Raw genomic sequence first — 18,341 nt, 5'->3', positions numbered from 1 at the left:
CAGGGCCCGATCCTTCTTTCTATGGAGCTGGCCTGGCAGGGGGGCAGGGTGGATACAACCCAAGGCCTTAGCTCAGGGGGCTAAGACCACTATGGGTGGTTTCTTTTCCTCCTTCCTGTGCACACCAGTGACTTGTGCCGAGCTGGCTACGTAACTTCCCCCTATGTGGGCAGATGTTGGGGTCGGGCTGGATTTGGGAGGGGGGACTTCCCCCTTTCTCCTGCACATCAGTGATTTGCACTGAGGGGAATTACTTTAGTGTTCCCCGCCACCGCACCTGCAGCTGAGGAGGGAGATCAAGGCTGAGGGGTTTCCAGGCTGGTCTGAGGAGAGGCATGAGGCCTTTCCCAATTGAAAACTGACCTTCAGTTCAGTTAGTTATCAGTTCAATCTGTGCGACCTGGAGAAACCTGCGAAGATTGAATTGGTTCTGCCTTGGATTGTTTGACTGGCTGTGCTTAGCCACTGTCAGTTGGGTACTTGTATGTGAGGATTTTAACTGGAATAGCCTCCAGAGGGTAGATTTTGAGGTACTCACTGACCTTTGGTGCTAAGATCCCCCTCCCAGAAAGCATATCTATCTAATGCCTGGCCTACCTGCCCAGGCTGTGTGGGTTTGGGATTTTTTTCTAAATCGTAGTTATCTTACCCAGTATCTTATACCTACCTAGCCTCTTGGTATTTTCAGCTAGCTGTTTCATACTGCTCTAGGTTATTGTATTACTAAGTGGTAAAATTAAATGTGAGAGTTGGCTAAGACTTTGCCATAAAAGATTTTATATAAGGGGGAAAAAAATCTTTGCTGTTTCCTAGCCAGAATTGTGGGTTTTCCAGTGACTACTTTAAAAATGTACCATGAGTGTATATTACTGGCTGCAGTTACAGCTGATTGAATTCATTGAGCCCTATTTAAGACCTGGCCTATTTAAGACCAGGCCCTATTTTAGGGGCCTGCAGACAAAGCCCTACAAGGAGAGATTGAGGGCCCTGGATCTCTTCAGCCTCCACAAGAAAAGGCTGAGAGGTGGTCTTGTGGCAGCCTACACATTCCTTGGGTGGGATACACAAGGAACAAGAGATGCTCTGTTTCCCAGGGCACCTCTTTGAGTAACTAGGTACAACAGCAAAAAACTGATGGAGAGCAGTTTTAGGTTAGACATCAGGAAGATCTTCCTCATGGTAAGGGTTGCCAGAATCTGGAATAGGCTTCCAAGGAAAGTGGTGCTCTCCCATACCTTGGGGGTCTTTCAGAGGAGGCTAGACATGCACCTGGCTGGGGTCATCTAACCCCAGTGCTCTTTCCTGCCTAGGACAGGGAGCCGGACTCAGTGATCTCTTGAGGTCCCTTCCAACCCAAATATCTATGAATCTATGGCCAAACCCACTGAAATCAGTGAAGTTTTCTGATTTTGATGAATTTTGGATCAGTCTACTTGTCCGGACAATGGGAAATTGATTAAAAAATGACTATACATAAAGTTGCACTAGTTTAACTAAAATAATTTTAGAATATCACTTTAGGTAAACTGGTACAACTTTCTGTTTAAACCAATTTGCATAGTGTGTAAGTGGTGGAGAGAATAGTGATAATCAATTAAAATAGTGAAAAATAAGAGACACAAAATGTATTGTTTCTATTTTTATAGGGTTAATTAGACTTCGCTCAAATCCACTTCCTAAGCTTCAGGGGGCAGAATATGTTCTTAATATCACAGCTACTGATGATAATGCCTCTGGAGGGCCTCGTTCTCTCAGTAGCACAGCACTTGTCATTGTGAAAATTGACGATGTCAACAATAACAAACCTGTATTTCAGAAGGTAAATATACTAGCTTGTGTGTTATATTAAATACCTTATAGAGAATAAGGTTCAGTTTTATGTATTGTATGTGGGAAGTACTAAATACATCTCTTAACCATTTTCTAAGATCATCCTATAAATCTAATTAACAGTTATTGTCATAGACTACAGTACCTTTCTGCACTGAAATATGTAACATGCACTATAATTGCTATGACAATAAAAAATACTTTTATAACCTATGTAGAGTGCAGAAATTAAAAAAAAAGACTTGGGAGTTCTGGGATAAATTTTGTCTTTGAGGACAAATATTAAAAGCTTTAATTTTAAAGTATTTTACAAAAATAAATAGCATAAATTGTGTTTTCAGCAATGTTGATTAAAGTTTTCTTTGCTCAGATATTATGAGCATGATACTGCCTCCAGATATGCAAAAGGATATTGTTGCATATTTTGCAAAATCAGCTAATATTCCTGTGGCCCTTAAGGATCAGATGTAAATGCTGTTCACCTATTCTTGACAAAGCTAGGTTGTACTGAAAACTTTCTTTGACCAAATTGCAAATGTTCAGTTATTAGAGGAAAAGGTTTTACAATTGGAATCATCTGCAACAGCAGCAGTTTTGTCAAAATATATTGCTTTCTTGCAAGATGCTACTATTCATCTCCATATAGTTTAAAAAAGTACAAAGTAGTAAGTGAAGTTAATGGATTGGTCACAATGTGTATACAGGAACAAAAATGTCTAAGAATCTAGTTAAAGCAGATTAAAGTTTTTTTTTCCTCTCAATTTGGGAGTTGGCTTAGACTTCCAGGCTTCATCGTCATAAAAGATTTCACTCTAGGAAAAAAATCTTTGCTGCCCTAATTTACCTAATTTGAATTTCCTGCTTTAAATTAAATGGTGGGTGAAGTATTTGAGATTTTTCCCTAGTGTCAAGATTATCGGGAACATGCTTCTGTGTTGGAAAACCAGCCGCCAGGGACATTTGTTCTGCAAATTGAAGCCACTGATGCTGATGAAGGAGCCAATGGTAGAGTGAAATATGGCATGATGCACAGAGATGGTGTCTTACCAGCATTTAGGATTCATCCTGATACAGGTGATATAAATCTCCTAATATTTTGGGTTTGAGTCTAATCTTATTTGTGTCATTGAAGTTGGTGTATTACACTAGTATAAAGCATCTTTAAGAAAGATGAGACCCAAGCCTTTAGTTGTCAAACAATCTAAACTGGATTCAGAGTGTGCACAAATCATCTGCTACTTTGGGCTGTATAAATGTTCAGAACTTAACTGGAGTTAAGCTTTTCCTCAAAACCTAGAATTTCTGTTGTGTGAAATAGGTGCTTATTCTTTGTAAATAGATGTTTTTGTATTTTAAATGCATGTTAGCTGAACTTTAGTTTATAAAATATGTCTTACCTAAAGGGTAGTTTCAAAAAAGACTGTCAAAAAGCAAAAAATATATAAACTAAGAAGAAAAAACCCTCTTCATAATAGAAAACATAATTGATCCATATATACTTGGAGGTAGCAATGGAATCAATTACTAGTTGTTTTCTTGCATATGAATTTTAGCTGGAATTCCACAGCTTAAGATAAATTGTTCTTAATTATTTGCAGTTAAAGCAATTGGTAATGAATTTATTCCATAACAAATTATTTTGATACTTAAAGCCATTTTCTAATTTAGCGTCCCAGTCCTGCATATACTCCAGTATTCTGTAATCTTATGTATCTGAATAATACTGTCAAAAAGTCACTGACGTTCATAAGTCCTTGTAGGATTTAGTGTGTGACTTGTGCCATTCTTTACATTCTTGGGATAGTCACTTAGGGCTCCTATAGAAGTTGAGGGAGCTGGCTTCGATGTGCTGGAAATCCAGCATGTCAGAGCAGACTCGATTTAATCAAGTCTGCTGGAGCACAGAAATAAATGCGCTCCAGCGGACTCTAGCATCACATAAATCAGCATCCCTGCAGTGAAAAATGGTGGCAGGGCACCTTGAACTAAAGCTTGTTTGAGCTTTAGTTCAAAGTGCCCTGCTGCCATTTTTCACCTGGGGGGACATATGTTGCCCAGGCAGTTTTAATTAGCGCAACTCACTAATTAAAGCACCCTCCTCCCCCTCCACACACACACCTCCTGAAGCACATGTAAAAATGCCCTTGCATCGTAACCAAGTATATTGTTCTCTACCATTTACAGTCCCAAAAGATATCAAAGTAATCTAAGTGACTGGAAAAGAAAACTGCATGGTATTTTAACTTCTTGACCTTCAATCTGTTTTCAGGAGTCTTGACAACTGCTCAGAGATTTGATCGAGAAAAGCAGAGGGAGTATCCTATTACTGTGACTGCAACAGACCAGGCTGCAGAACCTCTCATTGGGATCTGTCAAATAAATGTTGTCATCCTGGACCAAAATGACAATGATCCCAGATTTGAAAACACCCGCTATGAATGTAATTGAGACTCATTGGATAGAGTTTCAGTACCCTGAGTGTGAGCGTACCTGATGTCTAAGATTTTTGTTTTGGTTCCCCTTCCTCTGACCCAAATGCAACTAATCCTGTGAATTCCAGGCAAAATTAATATTTCATTACAATCAAGGATGGATGCATTTATCTTTAGATATTACACAGTGAAAACAAACACAGTCATTCCCCAGAGTCCTCTTTGAATATTTCTAGAGGCAAAATCCTGCCAACACATTGGAGTGCTAGTAATTTACTCCCTGAGTAAATCAAAGCTTTGTGGGGCTTCTCAGAGGTGTGAAGGTACCCAGGAATGTAAGTATCCATAGAATCAGGCCCTTACCACTTTGCATCATTGGCCAATTAACTTTTTTTTGTCCTCATTGTTACACACCTGCTTCCCATCTATTAATTCTATCCTTTAACACTTAATTTTATTATTTTTTCCCTATAATTCTAAATTTCTTATAAAAATGAAATGGATTTGGGGGGGGAGACATTTTTTCCAGTAATCAGGTAATAGAGGGATCACACCTTAGCTTGAAAACTGATTGTGCATATGTAGGAATATTTTCAGCAACTTTTATAATGGGCATTATGCACATTAAAAAGATGTTGAAATATGACATGAGCATTTACAAGGTGTGAAGTCAGACAGTTATGTAAACATGTATGCATAAATGTTCATGTCATGAATAGGAATTCTTTGCACTTAGTGAAGAAGTCAAAATATGGTTCATGTTATATTTTTATTTATTGAATCAATAGATTGTAATGTTTTGGGCCTTTGGATAGATAATGCTTATTTAAAAAAATTATCCAAAGTCATAATTACTTAATAGGGTAGCCTGTAACTATTTTGGGTAATCATATTTATGCATTGTGTAATTATTCTGTATTAAAGGAAGAATTAAATCTGTAGGGTTACAGAAATCTAGAGCTAGATATGAAAACTATCTTTAAGCCACCACAGTATGCTGAGCATTCATTACAGGGTTTTCTGTTAGAGGATGATTTTACTTGAAGTCTTTATTGGAGACTTTTTTATGAGTAGACATATATAACTTTCACAGAGAAAAATAGGAATTATGTGCTATATTTTTGAAAGGCTAAGGTCCTGCTTATACTGGAAAATAATTGTAATAGGTTTCAGCTTCAAGACTCAATTTTTGTGGATTTCAGTTCTGTGTCAAATGAACACCTAAAGCGAAATATTTAAAAGTGTTCTCCTTAACTTAGGCCCAGATTCTCCACAAAGGTGTGCACACCTTTTGTATTTTGGCTGCTTGCAGATGTGGAAAAAACCCCAAAACAACGCTTTACTTTAAATTCAGCACGCTCCCGTGCCAAGCCCAGTACATGCCCAAAAGATGCAATGTGTTACTTGAACCTGACTTTCCCAATGTCTGTAGAGATCAGGTCCTTTAGTAGTCAGAACTCTTGGGAAGGTGTTATCTTTTATTAAACCAACTAGACAGCTGCAAAAAAGTCTTTATTTGCAAGCTTTTGAGCACACACACCCTTCCTCAGGCATAGGAGAATGCAGAGATAGTAAAATTTCTCCCAGGTGGAAATTAAAATTCATATTTCACGGGAGAGCTGAAAGGGAGTGTAAAATCTCTTGTCTGGAAATGTTCATTTTATGCAAAATAGGCTCAGATAAAAATTAGAGGAGCCTGTTTACCTCAGAGTTATCTGATGACAACTAGGACATTGAATTATGCTTCTTCTTTTTATGATGTTTCATATTTCACAGGAGGGTGGACAACGGAAGGTTCTCCTGGGCAAGGAATTTCTCTTGTGTTGAGACTGCTCAGTGAGCATGCAAATTTGGCTCAAAACAAAAGGCTGGAGCTAGTGTCAGCTTTCAGACCTGAAGGTGTTGCATTTTGCTTCTTTTTTGTAAAATTATGAAGCTTTCATTTCAAACCGGCTAATTTTGATATCTTCCATGTTTCAGGGATACAGGTAGCCATATTGATCTGCAGGCAAAGGTAATCAGAACTCTTTGGGAGGTGATATCTTTTATTAGACCAACTAGATAGTTGCAAAAAAAATATCTTTTTTTGCAAGCTTTTGGGCTCACACACTTCTTCGGGCATAGAAGATAGCTGATTGAATCAGCTTTAGCCAAAAGCATTATAGAAAGCCCCGCTGAAGTGCCTGATCTGCACAGATGTTGTGGAGGTGGGTCCAACTAATGTGGTGCTGCTTCCAGTAAAGCACATTTCCTGCCCCTTCCCTGTCTGTCAGCACCCTTATAAGTCTTTCTGTCCATCTGACATTTTTGTGTAGGTGTTTTTCATTCATCTTTCTTATACACTGAACAGTGCATTGGACCCTTTTCTTTTTAGTCCCTGTTGAATTCACCAAAGGCGGCAGGTCAGTTTCCTACAGCTCATTCTTGGCTGAGCCATTCCCAGCCTCTCTAGGACTGGGTCTTTGGGTACTTATGCCCCTATTTTTAATCATATTTATATAACAGATCCAAATTGTTTAGCACTCACAAGCCCTTGCACTCAAGGGACTGCAGCAAATGAGCTGCAACACCGACATGGCTGTAACCCTAGCTGTTATTTAATTTTTATTGTTGAGCCATCTAAGAATCCTTTCCTTTCTAACTCCACAGGAAAGAACCCAACATTGGTAAACATACACAAACATGCCCCATATTCATAAAAAGAAATGTGGCTATTTCCTGGTTTGTTACAGTTTTCAAATTTAGAAAATGTTGAAAATGCTGATTTTGAAAATGCTCTCCATATTTATTTATTTATTTATTTTTCCTAGTTTAATGCAGCACTTTACAATACTATTTAAATATATATATACAGCATTGTACCTCATTCATTCAACATATATACTTGGTCACAAGCAAAAATATAGGGTTGTAAAGAAGGTGGCAGTTTCTCAGAGAAACAGAATTCTCAGGTTGTGGGTTTTGCAAGTTAAGATGGGATCCATTAGTTCTGGAGTAATAGCAGAACTTCAGAAACTCCAGTTTAATTCGTGTAGTATTGTTACAAAGTGGAAAAAGTATTGCCTGTGGCTTTTTACTTGAGTATTTTTCATGTTTCTTAAGGAATTGGTCATATTGCTCCAATGAATTAATTGTCAATATGAAAAATGGGCAATATTAAGCCTGTTCTCCTTGTGTTAGATTTCCTGAAGGAAGACACAAAAATCGGGACTAGCTTTCTTCGTGTTGCAGCCCATGATGATGATTATGGTTCAAATGCTGCCATTACATACTCAATAGCAAATGAAGATCCAAAGTATTTGCAGGTCAATCCTAGTTCAGGCTGGGTATATGTCAACCAACCCATATCTCAGGTACAGTATGTATTTCCTTCTGAACCTGGATAGCTAACTAATGGGAAGGAATAGGGATGAGTCTGTTTCCATCTTCATGCTGACCCTCACAGCTTAGAGAAAAACAGTGAATAAAATTGTGCTTGTTTCTGTTCTATAAAGTATGGAAAGAGACACCCTGTGACTTTTCCTTGCCTTTAAATGTGTGAAATTGCATTGCTACTGTAAATCCTCTGTTAAGAATGTGCTCACTCTGCCACACTGTGGGGTACTCACTCTTCAGTACATCTATAACTATACCTTATTTAGGTAGTTATAGGTAGATTTAGATATCTATAGGTAGATTCTGCCTGACTAACCTTTAAGTAGATCCTGCCTGACTAACCTTGCTTCTTTCTATGACCAGGTCACTAAAAGATTAGATGCAGGAGTCAAGGTAGATGTCATCTACCTGGACTTCAAAAAGGACTTCAACACAGTATCCCATCCTATTCTTATAAACAAATTGCATGGCTGTGCCATAGATGATTACACGTTTATGTGGGCGGCAAATTGGTTTAAGGGTCGTACCCAGAGAGTGGTGGTGGATGGGTTGGTATCACCCTGGAAAGATGTGGATAGTGGGGTCTCCCAAGGCTCAGTCCTTGGGCCAGTTGCTGTTCAATATCTTCATCAGCAACCTGGATGAGGGCATGGAAAGCACTCTGTTCAAACTTGCAGATAACACCAAACTATGGGGCAAAGCAAACACGCTGATGGGAAGAAACCGAATCCAGGTGGACCTGGACGCATTAGAGAAGTGGGTAGAGAACAATAGGATGCAGTTCAACAAGGACAAGTGCAGAGTGCTGCATCTAGGGAGAAGGAATCACCAGCACATCTATAGGCTTGGAGGATGACAGTCTCAGCAGCACAGTGGCAGAAAGAGATCTTAGAGTCCTTGTTGACTCTAAGGTGAATATGAGTCATCAACGTGATGAAGCAATTAGCAGAGCTAATTGCACTTTGTCATGCATTAGTAGGTGCATCATGAACAGGTCCAGGGAGGTGATGCTCCCCGTCTATGTGGCACAGGTCAGGCTGCAGCTAGAGTACTGCGTCCAGTTTTGGGCACCGCAGTTCAAGAAGGATGTGGACAACCTTGAGAGGGTCCAGAGGAGGGGCACTTGTATGGTTAAAGTCCTGCAGGCAAGGCCTTGCGTAGAAAGGCTGAGGGACCCGGACCTTTTAGTCTCTGAGAGAAGGCTGGGGGGGGATCTTGTGGCAGTATATAAATTCACTGGGGCAGGAGGAGGGAGCAGCAGGGAATAGGAGATGCTTTTTTACTAGAGCACCCCTTGGAATTACCAGAAACAATGGCCACAAGCTGATAGAGAGTAGGTTTAGGTTGGACATCAGGAAGAACTTCATGGTTAGAGTTGCCAGAATCTGGAATGGGCTTCCAAGGGAGGTGGTGCTCTCCTGTACCTTGGGGGTCTTCAAGAGGAGACTGGACAAGCACTTAGCTGGGGTCACATGACCCCAGCACTTTTTTCCTGCCACTGGCAGGGGGTCGGATTCAGTGATCCTTGATGTCCCTTCTGACCCTAGCTTCTATGAATCTATGGATATTCCACATGGAAGATAAAAACACTGTAGACAGTAGTTGCTCAAAAAGCTAAAAATTTGATACCAAATAAATAAAGGGTATGACACTTTCAGGGCTTCAAATTATCCACAGCTGGTATTGAATTTGTATATATGGGCTTTGATGCTTAGACATCCATTTGCAAATACTGGTCATTTATTTAAACTGTGATGAGAACGATGCATGGAATTTGGATGAAGTGTTGTTGGGTTTTTTTTATATACTTTCCTTCTTTCATATATACTTTGCTCCTTTTGTATAGCGTCAGATATCAACTTCCAAATATATGAGCCACTGTCTCGTATAACTGCTGAATATGCAGATTCCATCTGCACCCTCTGGGCATTTGTAAATGCGCAGCTTTCAATTAAGTGTCCAACAAACAGTGCAGCACTGCATTTACACAGGGGGTTGTCTAAGATGTTCATCGTGTGGAGTGTTGTTTTGAAGTATTTGTATCCAGATCTCCATTTGTTCAGCTTGACCTATACTTCCCTCTTCTTTTTTTTCCTTCTAATTTTGATATACTTTCCTTCTTGATTCTGAGCATGCTGGGCCACCCAGCAGAGCTGCTGCTGCATAAACCAGGCCTGTCTCACGGGAACTCCAGAGCTATGAAGGGAGGTGTGGTGCATAACATTCCCGAGAGCATGCATGTGGCTCCTGTGATGCAGTGGAACTGAATCTTATCCTGCTGTTCATTGCCTTTTAAAAATAAGACTTACCTTTCTAACATTATTGTGCCCATCTGTACAGTTAAGCTTCCTTTGTGCAAAATTTTAAAAAGAGTATAGTTTTGATTATATCAAATTGTACAACAAAATCTGAAATTACATGGTTGAGTTTTTTTCTCAGGTGAAGGAATGGTGTAATAGGAGGGGTATTGAATGCATTAAGTCATTTCAGTCCTTTCTGCTCTAATCTCTTGACATGAGACTGCTAAAATAACCTATTACTCGTTGAGTATGCAACAACAGCACTTTTTATTTAGTGTGCACTGCACTCAGTGGGCCAAATTCAGCCTCTTCAGAGGCTTTGGTGGGTGAAGTGATGAGGATGCAACAACGTTGGAATGGGCGTGGGTGAAGGGAATGCAGCTTTGGCGGCACATGGTAGTTCAGGACCATGGTTTTACCTCCTCACCTTACCAATAAATGCCCCTCCTGTATCTGTTGTTGATGCCAGAAGGACTAGTGCAGTCTTCTCCCCTCCTCCTCTCTTCCCTGCCTACGTGGCTTTCCAGCACATTGCTAAACTTAAGACCCCATTATATTGTAAATGCACCTGTGCTAAAGAAATCCAGATTTTGTTCCTACATGTTTTGATTATCTGCTGAATCCACGTAGCTGTGTATGCTAATAAAAACAGCAAAACAGCAATAATGAAGTGCTACTGACTAGTAACTGTCTTTAAGATTCCTGTCTAGTTTTTTTTAAAGTAAATTGTTACAGTGGCCAAAGAGCTTTGGGTTTTTTTGTTCTTTTTTTTTTTGTTCTTTTTTTTTTTTTAATAAAACTCTGGTGGTTATGAGAGTTAGAATATTCATTTTTCAGATGAAGTAGTTCAAGAATAAAAAGTTATAGTAGGACTAGATGTTAGCAAAAGTAATCATTGCATAAAGACTTTACAGACCTGTAATTAATTTTCTCTTTTGTTCAGAAATCCATTATAACTCAAGAAATTATTGCCACAGATGGAGGAAACAGATGTAGTAAGGTTGAATTAGTAGTAACAATTACCACTTCAAAAAATCAGCCCCCACAATGGGAAAGAGGAAGTTATGAAGTTGTACTTCCAGAGAATACTACAAGAGATACACCTATTGTGGTATGTAGTACTGTTGCAGTAGACTGTTCAATTGCTGAAAAGGCTTCTTTGGTTAACAAGAATGTTATATGCCCATGAATTGAAATTTCCACTGATTTGCTATCACTTTCCTCTCCAGAACTATTGACCAGACTTTGCTCTCAGCCAAATTTAAATACTCTCATTTGACTTCAGTAGCGTTGGTCAGATATGAAAACAGAATTTAGCATTCTCAAATAAAATGGTCATATTAAAATAATTTCTTGAAAACAGGGACTCTTCCTCATCATTATTTCATTGTTATATTTGTTGTTCTTTTTTAGTTTTCCTATTTAGGAAAATTATTATCTTATTAGGAAAATTATTAGACTTAATAATTAGACCCACTTCCTGGCGAGAAGTGGGCAGCGGTGTCCTGCAGGGATTGGAGCTCAGTCCAGTACTTTTCCACACGTTTATTAACAATTTGGATGTGGGGGTGAAGAGCTCACTGGCCAAGTTTGTAGATGACACCAAGTTATGGGTGAGTGTGGTCACACTTGAAGATGGGCTGCAGTTACAGGCAGACCTAGACAGGCTAGCAGGTTGGGTGGATCGGAATCTGATGAAGTTCAGCATTGAGAAATGTAAAGTGCTCCACCTCAGGACGAGCAACCCCCACACACCTACACCTGACTAGCACCACGAATGAAAGGGACTTGGGGGTAGTAATAGACCACAGTATGAATATGAGCCAGCAGTGCGATGCTATAGCCAGTAGGGCAAATAATACCTTGGCATGCATCAATTGATGCATCTCCAGCAAAACCAAAGAGGTGATTCTTCCGCTCTATTCAGCACTGGTGAGACCGCAGCTGGAGTACTGCATCCAGTTCTGGGCACTGCACTTCAACCAGGACATGGAGAAGCTTGAGAGAGACCAAAGAAGAGCCACCCATATGATCAGAGTCTTAAAAGGCGAGCCATACGAGGAAAGGCTGAGGGATCTCGGACTCCTCAGTCTGAGGAAAAGAAGCCTGAGAGGAGACCTGGCAGCAGGTTACTGCTACGTTAGGGGAGTACATCAAGGGTTCACTGAGGGGAAAACCAGGAGTAATGGCCCCAAACTCCAGGAAGATGGATTCAGGCTCAACATTAGGAAAAACGTCTTCACAGTCAGGGTGTCCAGACTGTGGAATAAGCTCCCTCCAGAGGTGGTGCAATCACCTACCCTGGAAATCTTCAAGAGGAGACTGGATGGTCACTTTGCTGGGGTCACCTGACCCCAGTTTTCTTTCCTGCTCGGTGCAGGGGGCTGGACCTGATGATCTTCCAAGGTCCCTTCTGGCCTTACAATCTATGAATCTAACTTACATATTTTTATATTGACAGGCAGCTTCAGTGTGGTTGCACAGAAGCAGTAACTAGTACAGTTTTGCCAAATAATTGTAAAATATGTAATGTTTTACTGATGACATGACATGCAAACAAATCTGCTTGTAGTCTAATAATCTTTGACTGAAATTGACCTGACTGGGTATATAGAGATGCTTTGAAAAATATTTAATTTTGTTCAAATTAAAATGTTGGGGCATAGTTTGTACACAAATAATATATAAAAATATTTCTGAATCTACAAAACTACCAGTTGTGTAAACATTGTATTTTCAATTGCACAGACAATTAAAGCAACCTCTCCCCTTGGTGATCCCCGTGTGACATACAATCTGGAAGAGGGACTTGTTCCAGAGACCAACATGCCAGTTCGTTTCTACCTGACTCCGAACAGAGATGATGGGTCAGCTTCAGTACTGGTAGCTGAGCCATTAGATTATGAAACAACAAAGAACTTTTTACTGAGGGTTCGGGCACAGAATGTTGCTGCAGTTCCTCTGGCAGCATTCACCACTGTCTATGTCAATGTAACAGGTATATAATATGTTAATAGCAACACTGTAAAATACGAATTAAAAGACCATCTAAAAATGTTACAGTTCTCAAGTGAATTTAATTATATATTATGAGCTCTGCCTTTTGAATATTTTAGATGTCAATGACAATGTGCCTTTCTTCACTTCATCAATTTACGAGGCCTCTGTAACAGAGGGAGCAGATATTGGGACATCTGTTCTTCAAGTCTCTGCCACTGATCTAGACCTTGGTCGGAATGGGGAGGTAAGCACGAAGTTGGACTCTAGATTACACACAATACCTCTCAGAGTTCATCTATACAGCATTTCTAACATGTCCCAGGAAAGATGCCCCTGAATGCATCCATCCAACCTGCTCCCACTATCACATGTCAAACCTTGAAACGTGGCAGTGACGCTGCCTTGGGGTGTCCTTCTGTGGTGACTTTCAAGCCCTTGGTCTCCAGCATGCATGAAAACAGCTACAGGAGAAACCCCAGTGGAGCTTCAACACTCTCATTTTGGATTGGGTGCATGTGACCTGGAGCTGGTGGGTGGGACATGCTTTAGCCATACTTTTTTTTTTCTGATTAGACAATTATAGAAAGGTATTGATGGCCAAGGGTTTCAAAAACCTGCTTCAATTTTATGCTTCAGTGTGGGATTCTTTAAATTTTAGAGTTCTGACTTTTCCAAATCTGCCAAACAGTCACCCTTTAAATATCAGATCCTTTTCATCTGTCTGAAGATGAACATCCAAGTCTTGACTATTTCTGTCATGGCAGGAAGAGGGTGAAGTCAGGGGTAACCACACATACATGTACTGGAGATCAGTACACTTATAGGCCTGTAATTTTTAACATATTCTTAAGAGTGGGGCCCTGTTGTATAAGTACTGTATGAACATGTAGTAAGAAACTGTCCCTGCCTCAAAGAACCTACAATATATAAATGGACAAGACAGGAAAACGGTAGGAGAAAAGTAGTAGTATGGTTATTTTCTTTTACTGGATAAGAAATCAAGAGACAAGGAAATTAAGTGATTTGCCCAGTCATGCAGGGAGCCTGCAGTAGAACTAGGAATTGGGCCAAATCTCTGGAGTCTAAGTCCAGCACCTTAGCCACAGGATCATTCTTTTCTTTCATGGCTGTTTGCTTGTGAAAGGATGGAGTAACCCTCTTCTATTTAATCCTTCAGATCAGTTACTTTCTGTTACATGACCGTAGTGGGGACTATACTTGTTTTCGTTTGGACTCACAGACGGGCTCAATATATACTACTTCAGTATTTGATAGAGAGAAGAAGGGCTCATATCTTTTAGAAATAAAATCTGTAGATGGCTCTGAATCAGCTCGACCTGGAAAACATGGGCAACCAAACTCTGGTAAGAAATAAGCTGAAGTATCAGTATGGTACATTTGTCTAAAAAAGTTACGTTTGTCTAAAAAAGAAACTGATTTAGCCCCCAGTGTTGTTTTTAAATTCATTTTTATCTAAGGTCATTTGTAAAAGATGTGTTTTGTTTTTTTTTTTAACTGTTTTCTTACAGCTGAAAGAAATATTTCATATTTTGTGTGAAGAACAGGTAATTTTTCAATTCTAAAACATAAAAGAAAATTGCAACTTTTTTGATATAGCTGCCAGATATTAGAGGAATCCTAACTAGCACAGCCACACCCACTACTTTTTAACACAGGATGCAAACCTAATTTGGGCAGAGGAACTTTTCAAATCGCTGCATACTGTACTGTCCTCGGTCAGGGTGATAAGGAAGAACTGAACAGAAAATGTTAAGACTTCTTTAAGAAATTACATTATGAATTGACTTGGTTGAGGTTAAACAGAGAGTTAAAGTTGGACTTTCGTGGCTTCAGGACAAAAAGTTATGACTTAAAATTGTACAATTGCCATATTAGGCATCAATTATTCACATGTTATCTGTTTAAGTAAATTGGATATGACATTCATTTGATATTCAAGTGCTTTTGAGTAATGTTGGTATATAAATTGTCCACAACCCTAAGGGTTTGTTTCTGTATTGTCTGCATATTCTTCTTCATCTAATGTGCAGCTAGACAGTTTAAGGAATTGTAGCTGACAGAAGTGGCACAGCTGAGTATTTTAATCTCTTGTTTCTTGTCTCTCCAGACACAGCCTACGTGCGCATTTTTATCAGCGACGTGAATGATAACAAGCCTGTCTTCACTCAGAGTGTCTATGAAGTTAATGTAGATGAAGACCAAGATGTGGGCTCTACTGTCATTATAGTCAGTGCTAATGATGAAGATGAAGGTAGAGTATTGGAATTCCCTATAGCTGCATCTAAAATATTAATAAGTTAATTTCAGCACACTAAGACATATTTAGTGGTGTTAGGAAGGAAAATGTCTTTATGTCTCTGCATTTTTAAACTTCTTTATGTCTGAACTGACAGAGCATGAATGTTACTTCATAACTGGGCTGAGGCATAAACCAGATAACTAAGTTAGGTAATGCATTAGCACAGGATGATGGTGAATAACTTTTCTGCCAGCAGATACAAATTTGTTAAAGACTTGTAGATCATTTCTTCTGTTAAAAAATGTGGTAGTAAAAATGTTCTAGTTAACTAAAATGAATCAGAGTTTGTCTAGAAAAGATTAATTTACTCTTTTGGTTCTAACAGCAAAGTTGTATGGTTCCTTTTTTGGTACACCGAGGCATAGTATTGTCACATGAAATGGTTTGGAGACAAAGCAGCATAGGAATTGGTTGTCATAAACAACAACAATTATTTAAGATCCTAAGGGAAGAAAGGAAGGAGAGCAACAGAATGAAGACAATGGACTTCAGAGGAGCATACTTTAAAAAATCAGGGAACTGGTGGGCAGAATCCCCTGGGATCAGAGGGGAAAAGATGTCCAAAAGAGGCGGCTGCATTTTAAGGAGGCCCTTTTAAGGGTGCAGGTGAAAGCTACCCTGATGCTACAGAAGAATAGGAAGTACAACAGAAGACTAGCCTGCCTAGACAGCCAGTCAAAAACAGAGATGTTGAATCCAGTGCCTGTGGCACTTGTTCTGGTTGGTCTGGGGCTGCACCTCACCTACTGCCTGCTTTGGCCCACTTCATCCCTTGTCCAGGGCATGACCTGCACACAGTGCCCACTTCAGCTGGTTTGGGATGTGCACTGTGCGCCGTGTGGGTCCTTGAGTGGCTGCTGCATGTGGTGCAGTCCCGGACCAGCCAGAGTGGGTGCTGGATCCAGTGTATGCACATCCGTGGAGGAACGGGAATGCACGGGCCCTATCTGGCTCAAGGGGCCAGTCCTGCACCATTCATTTGGCCTGTGGACTGGTCCTGAGCCGCTCATCTGGCCCACAGCACTGAATATGAGCCAACAGTGTGCCTTTGTTGCCAAGAAGTCTAGTGGCGTACTGGGCTGCATTGGTAGGTGTGTTGCCAGTAGGTTCAGGGAAGTGATTCTTCCCCTATGTTCAGCACTGGTGAGGCCACATCTGGAGTACTGTGTTCAGTTTTGGGTCCCCCACTACAGAAAGGATGTGGACAAATTGGAAAGAGTCCAGCATAGGGTGACAAAAATGGTGAGGGGGTTGGCGGACATGACTTATGAGGAAACTGGGCTTATGTAGTCTAGAGAAGAGAATGAGGAGGGATTTAATAGCAGCCTTCAACTACCTGAAGGTTGGTTTGAGAGAGGATGGAGCTAGACCAGGGGTGGGCAAAATACAGCCTGTGCACCACATCCAGCCCACCAGGCCGTTCTATCCAGCCTGCCGGGCCCCCTAAACAATTTAGGAAATGAATTATTATCTGTCTCTGGCTGCCTGACAAAGATGACAAGGCACCAGTGGTAGTAGGACTCAGGGGAGGGGGGGAGCCAGTGGCAGGACCTCTCCCTGCTGGTGCAACCTGGCCTGGCCCTGGGCCCCACACTCCCACCCAGCTGTTGCTGTACTCCTGTGCATCTGCTCACTGCCGCACACTCCCCTACCTGTAGCTGCCATTTCCCTGCTTCTGTGCCTGCTGCCCCTGCTTCTCCCACCCCTGCCAGCTGCTCCAGCATCACGTGGTTCCTGACTGCATTGCCAGACTGCAGGACTCAGCGGACGTTGGTCAAGCCCCCGCGATTTTCGGCTGGCTCTGAGAGAGAGTGCGTGTGCATGTGCATCTGTGTGCACGTGCATCTTTGTGCGTGTGTAGGGTAAGTCCCACACCCTCCCCTCACCATGTACATGCACGCCCCCCCCACTGCCATGCATACCCACACCCCCTCATACACCCCGCTCCTGGCCTAGGCTGTTTTCAGTGACAGCAGATGACAGAACAAGGAGCAACAGTCTTTAAGTTGCAGCAAGAGAAGTTTAGGTTAGATATTATGAAGAATTTTCTTACCGGGAGGGTAGTAAAACACTGGAACATGTTACTCAGCGAGGTGGTGGAAGCTCCATCCTTGGAGTTTTTTAAGACCCGGCTAGACAAAGCTTTGGCTGAGATGATCTAGTTGGGCGTGGTCCTGCTCTGAGCAGGGGTTGGACTAGATGACCTCCTGAGGTCCCTTCCAACCCTCGTTGATTCTATGAGTTTGACACCCCTGAGCTATATTGTATATAGACTACCATATAATACTTGTATACTAAAAATCCAATAGTAAGATAGGAATTTAAACATATGGGCAGATTGAAATTTGAAATAGAAATAATTTGATATAGTTGCAGTTTTCCCTCGCTTTATGCTGTACATGCATTCTTGGAACATGATGCATAACTGAAATTCGCAAAAAGGGAACCCACTTTACAATGTAACAACTAGGGATACATTCCAAGACCTTGACTGTACTGACCCCCGGACCCATTTCTACCACTTTTACAAGACAATTTTGGTACTCAGCGTCAAAGATCAAAGTCTTGATTTCAGATGCCAATGGCAAAAGGTCAGAGACAAAAGGTCAGAGACTAACACAACAAACTCTGCAATTGTAGTCTATCCCTCTGTATTAATGGTACTGCATATATACACCCCTGTCTGTGCCTCATTTCAAATCACTGGAGCTCCCTACACAAGAGAAACTAACCTTGAATACGTCAAAAGAGATACTGTAACCTGGTAACAAGATACCAAATTGGCTGACTGTAATGAAGTTGTAAAATTAAATAATGTACTGTGCTCGCCGTCCTGTGACCAAACAGGACCAGTATCACCTAAGTAAAAAAATGATCCCCCTTTTCTTGAAACTTGAGCAAACAAAGAGAGCGCAAGTGCCAACTCGTTAATTATTCATACCTGGCGTGTAATAATTGGCTATCCTACTTAGTATAACTTTGAAAGAACTTCCGCCCAAGGCGGAGATCTCGGAGCATTCCCAGGAGACACAATCTGTAACCTGATCAGTTACAGACATCTCCCCGCCCCGGTTTATTTTCTTT

The 18,341-nt window shown here is 40.8% G+C and overlaps 1 protein-coding gene across 1 annotated transcript in view; it reads left to right on the top strand.

Annotated features, from left to right (window-relative positions):
- Nucleotides 1–18,341, top strand: part of LOC109310585 (neural-cadherin-like) — an 81,034-nt gene that overhangs the window by 21,983 nt on the left and 40,710 nt on the right. Inside the window, exons 7-15 of the mRNA XM_019535823.1 lie at nt 1,647–1,819; nt 2,736–2,904; nt 4,100–4,270; nt 7,443–7,615; nt 10,881–11,048; nt 12,686–12,935; nt 13,054–13,181; nt 14,115–14,301; nt 15,066–15,209. Of these exons, the coding sequence (XP_019391368.1) occupies nt 1,647–1,819; nt 2,736–2,904; nt 4,100–4,270; nt 7,443–7,615; nt 10,881–11,048; nt 12,686–12,935; nt 13,054–13,181; nt 14,115–14,301; nt 15,066–15,209 (1,563 nt within the window). The remainder of the gene's footprint in view (nt 1–1,646; nt 1,820–2,735; nt 2,905–4,099; nt 4,271–7,442; nt 7,616–10,880; nt 11,049–12,685; nt 12,936–13,053; nt 13,182–14,114; nt 14,302–15,065; nt 15,210–18,341) is intronic.

This window comes from Crocodylus porosus, unplaced genomic scaffold (assembly GCF_001723895.1).
Source record: "Crocodylus porosus isolate Cpor-Errol unplaced genomic scaffold, CroPor_comp1, whole genome shotgun sequence".
NCBI lineage: Eukaryota > Metazoa > Chordata > Crocodylia > Crocodylidae > Crocodylus > Crocodylus porosus.
Note: the sequence above shows the minus strand (reverse complement) of the source record. Positions and strands in the feature narration are given on the sequence as shown.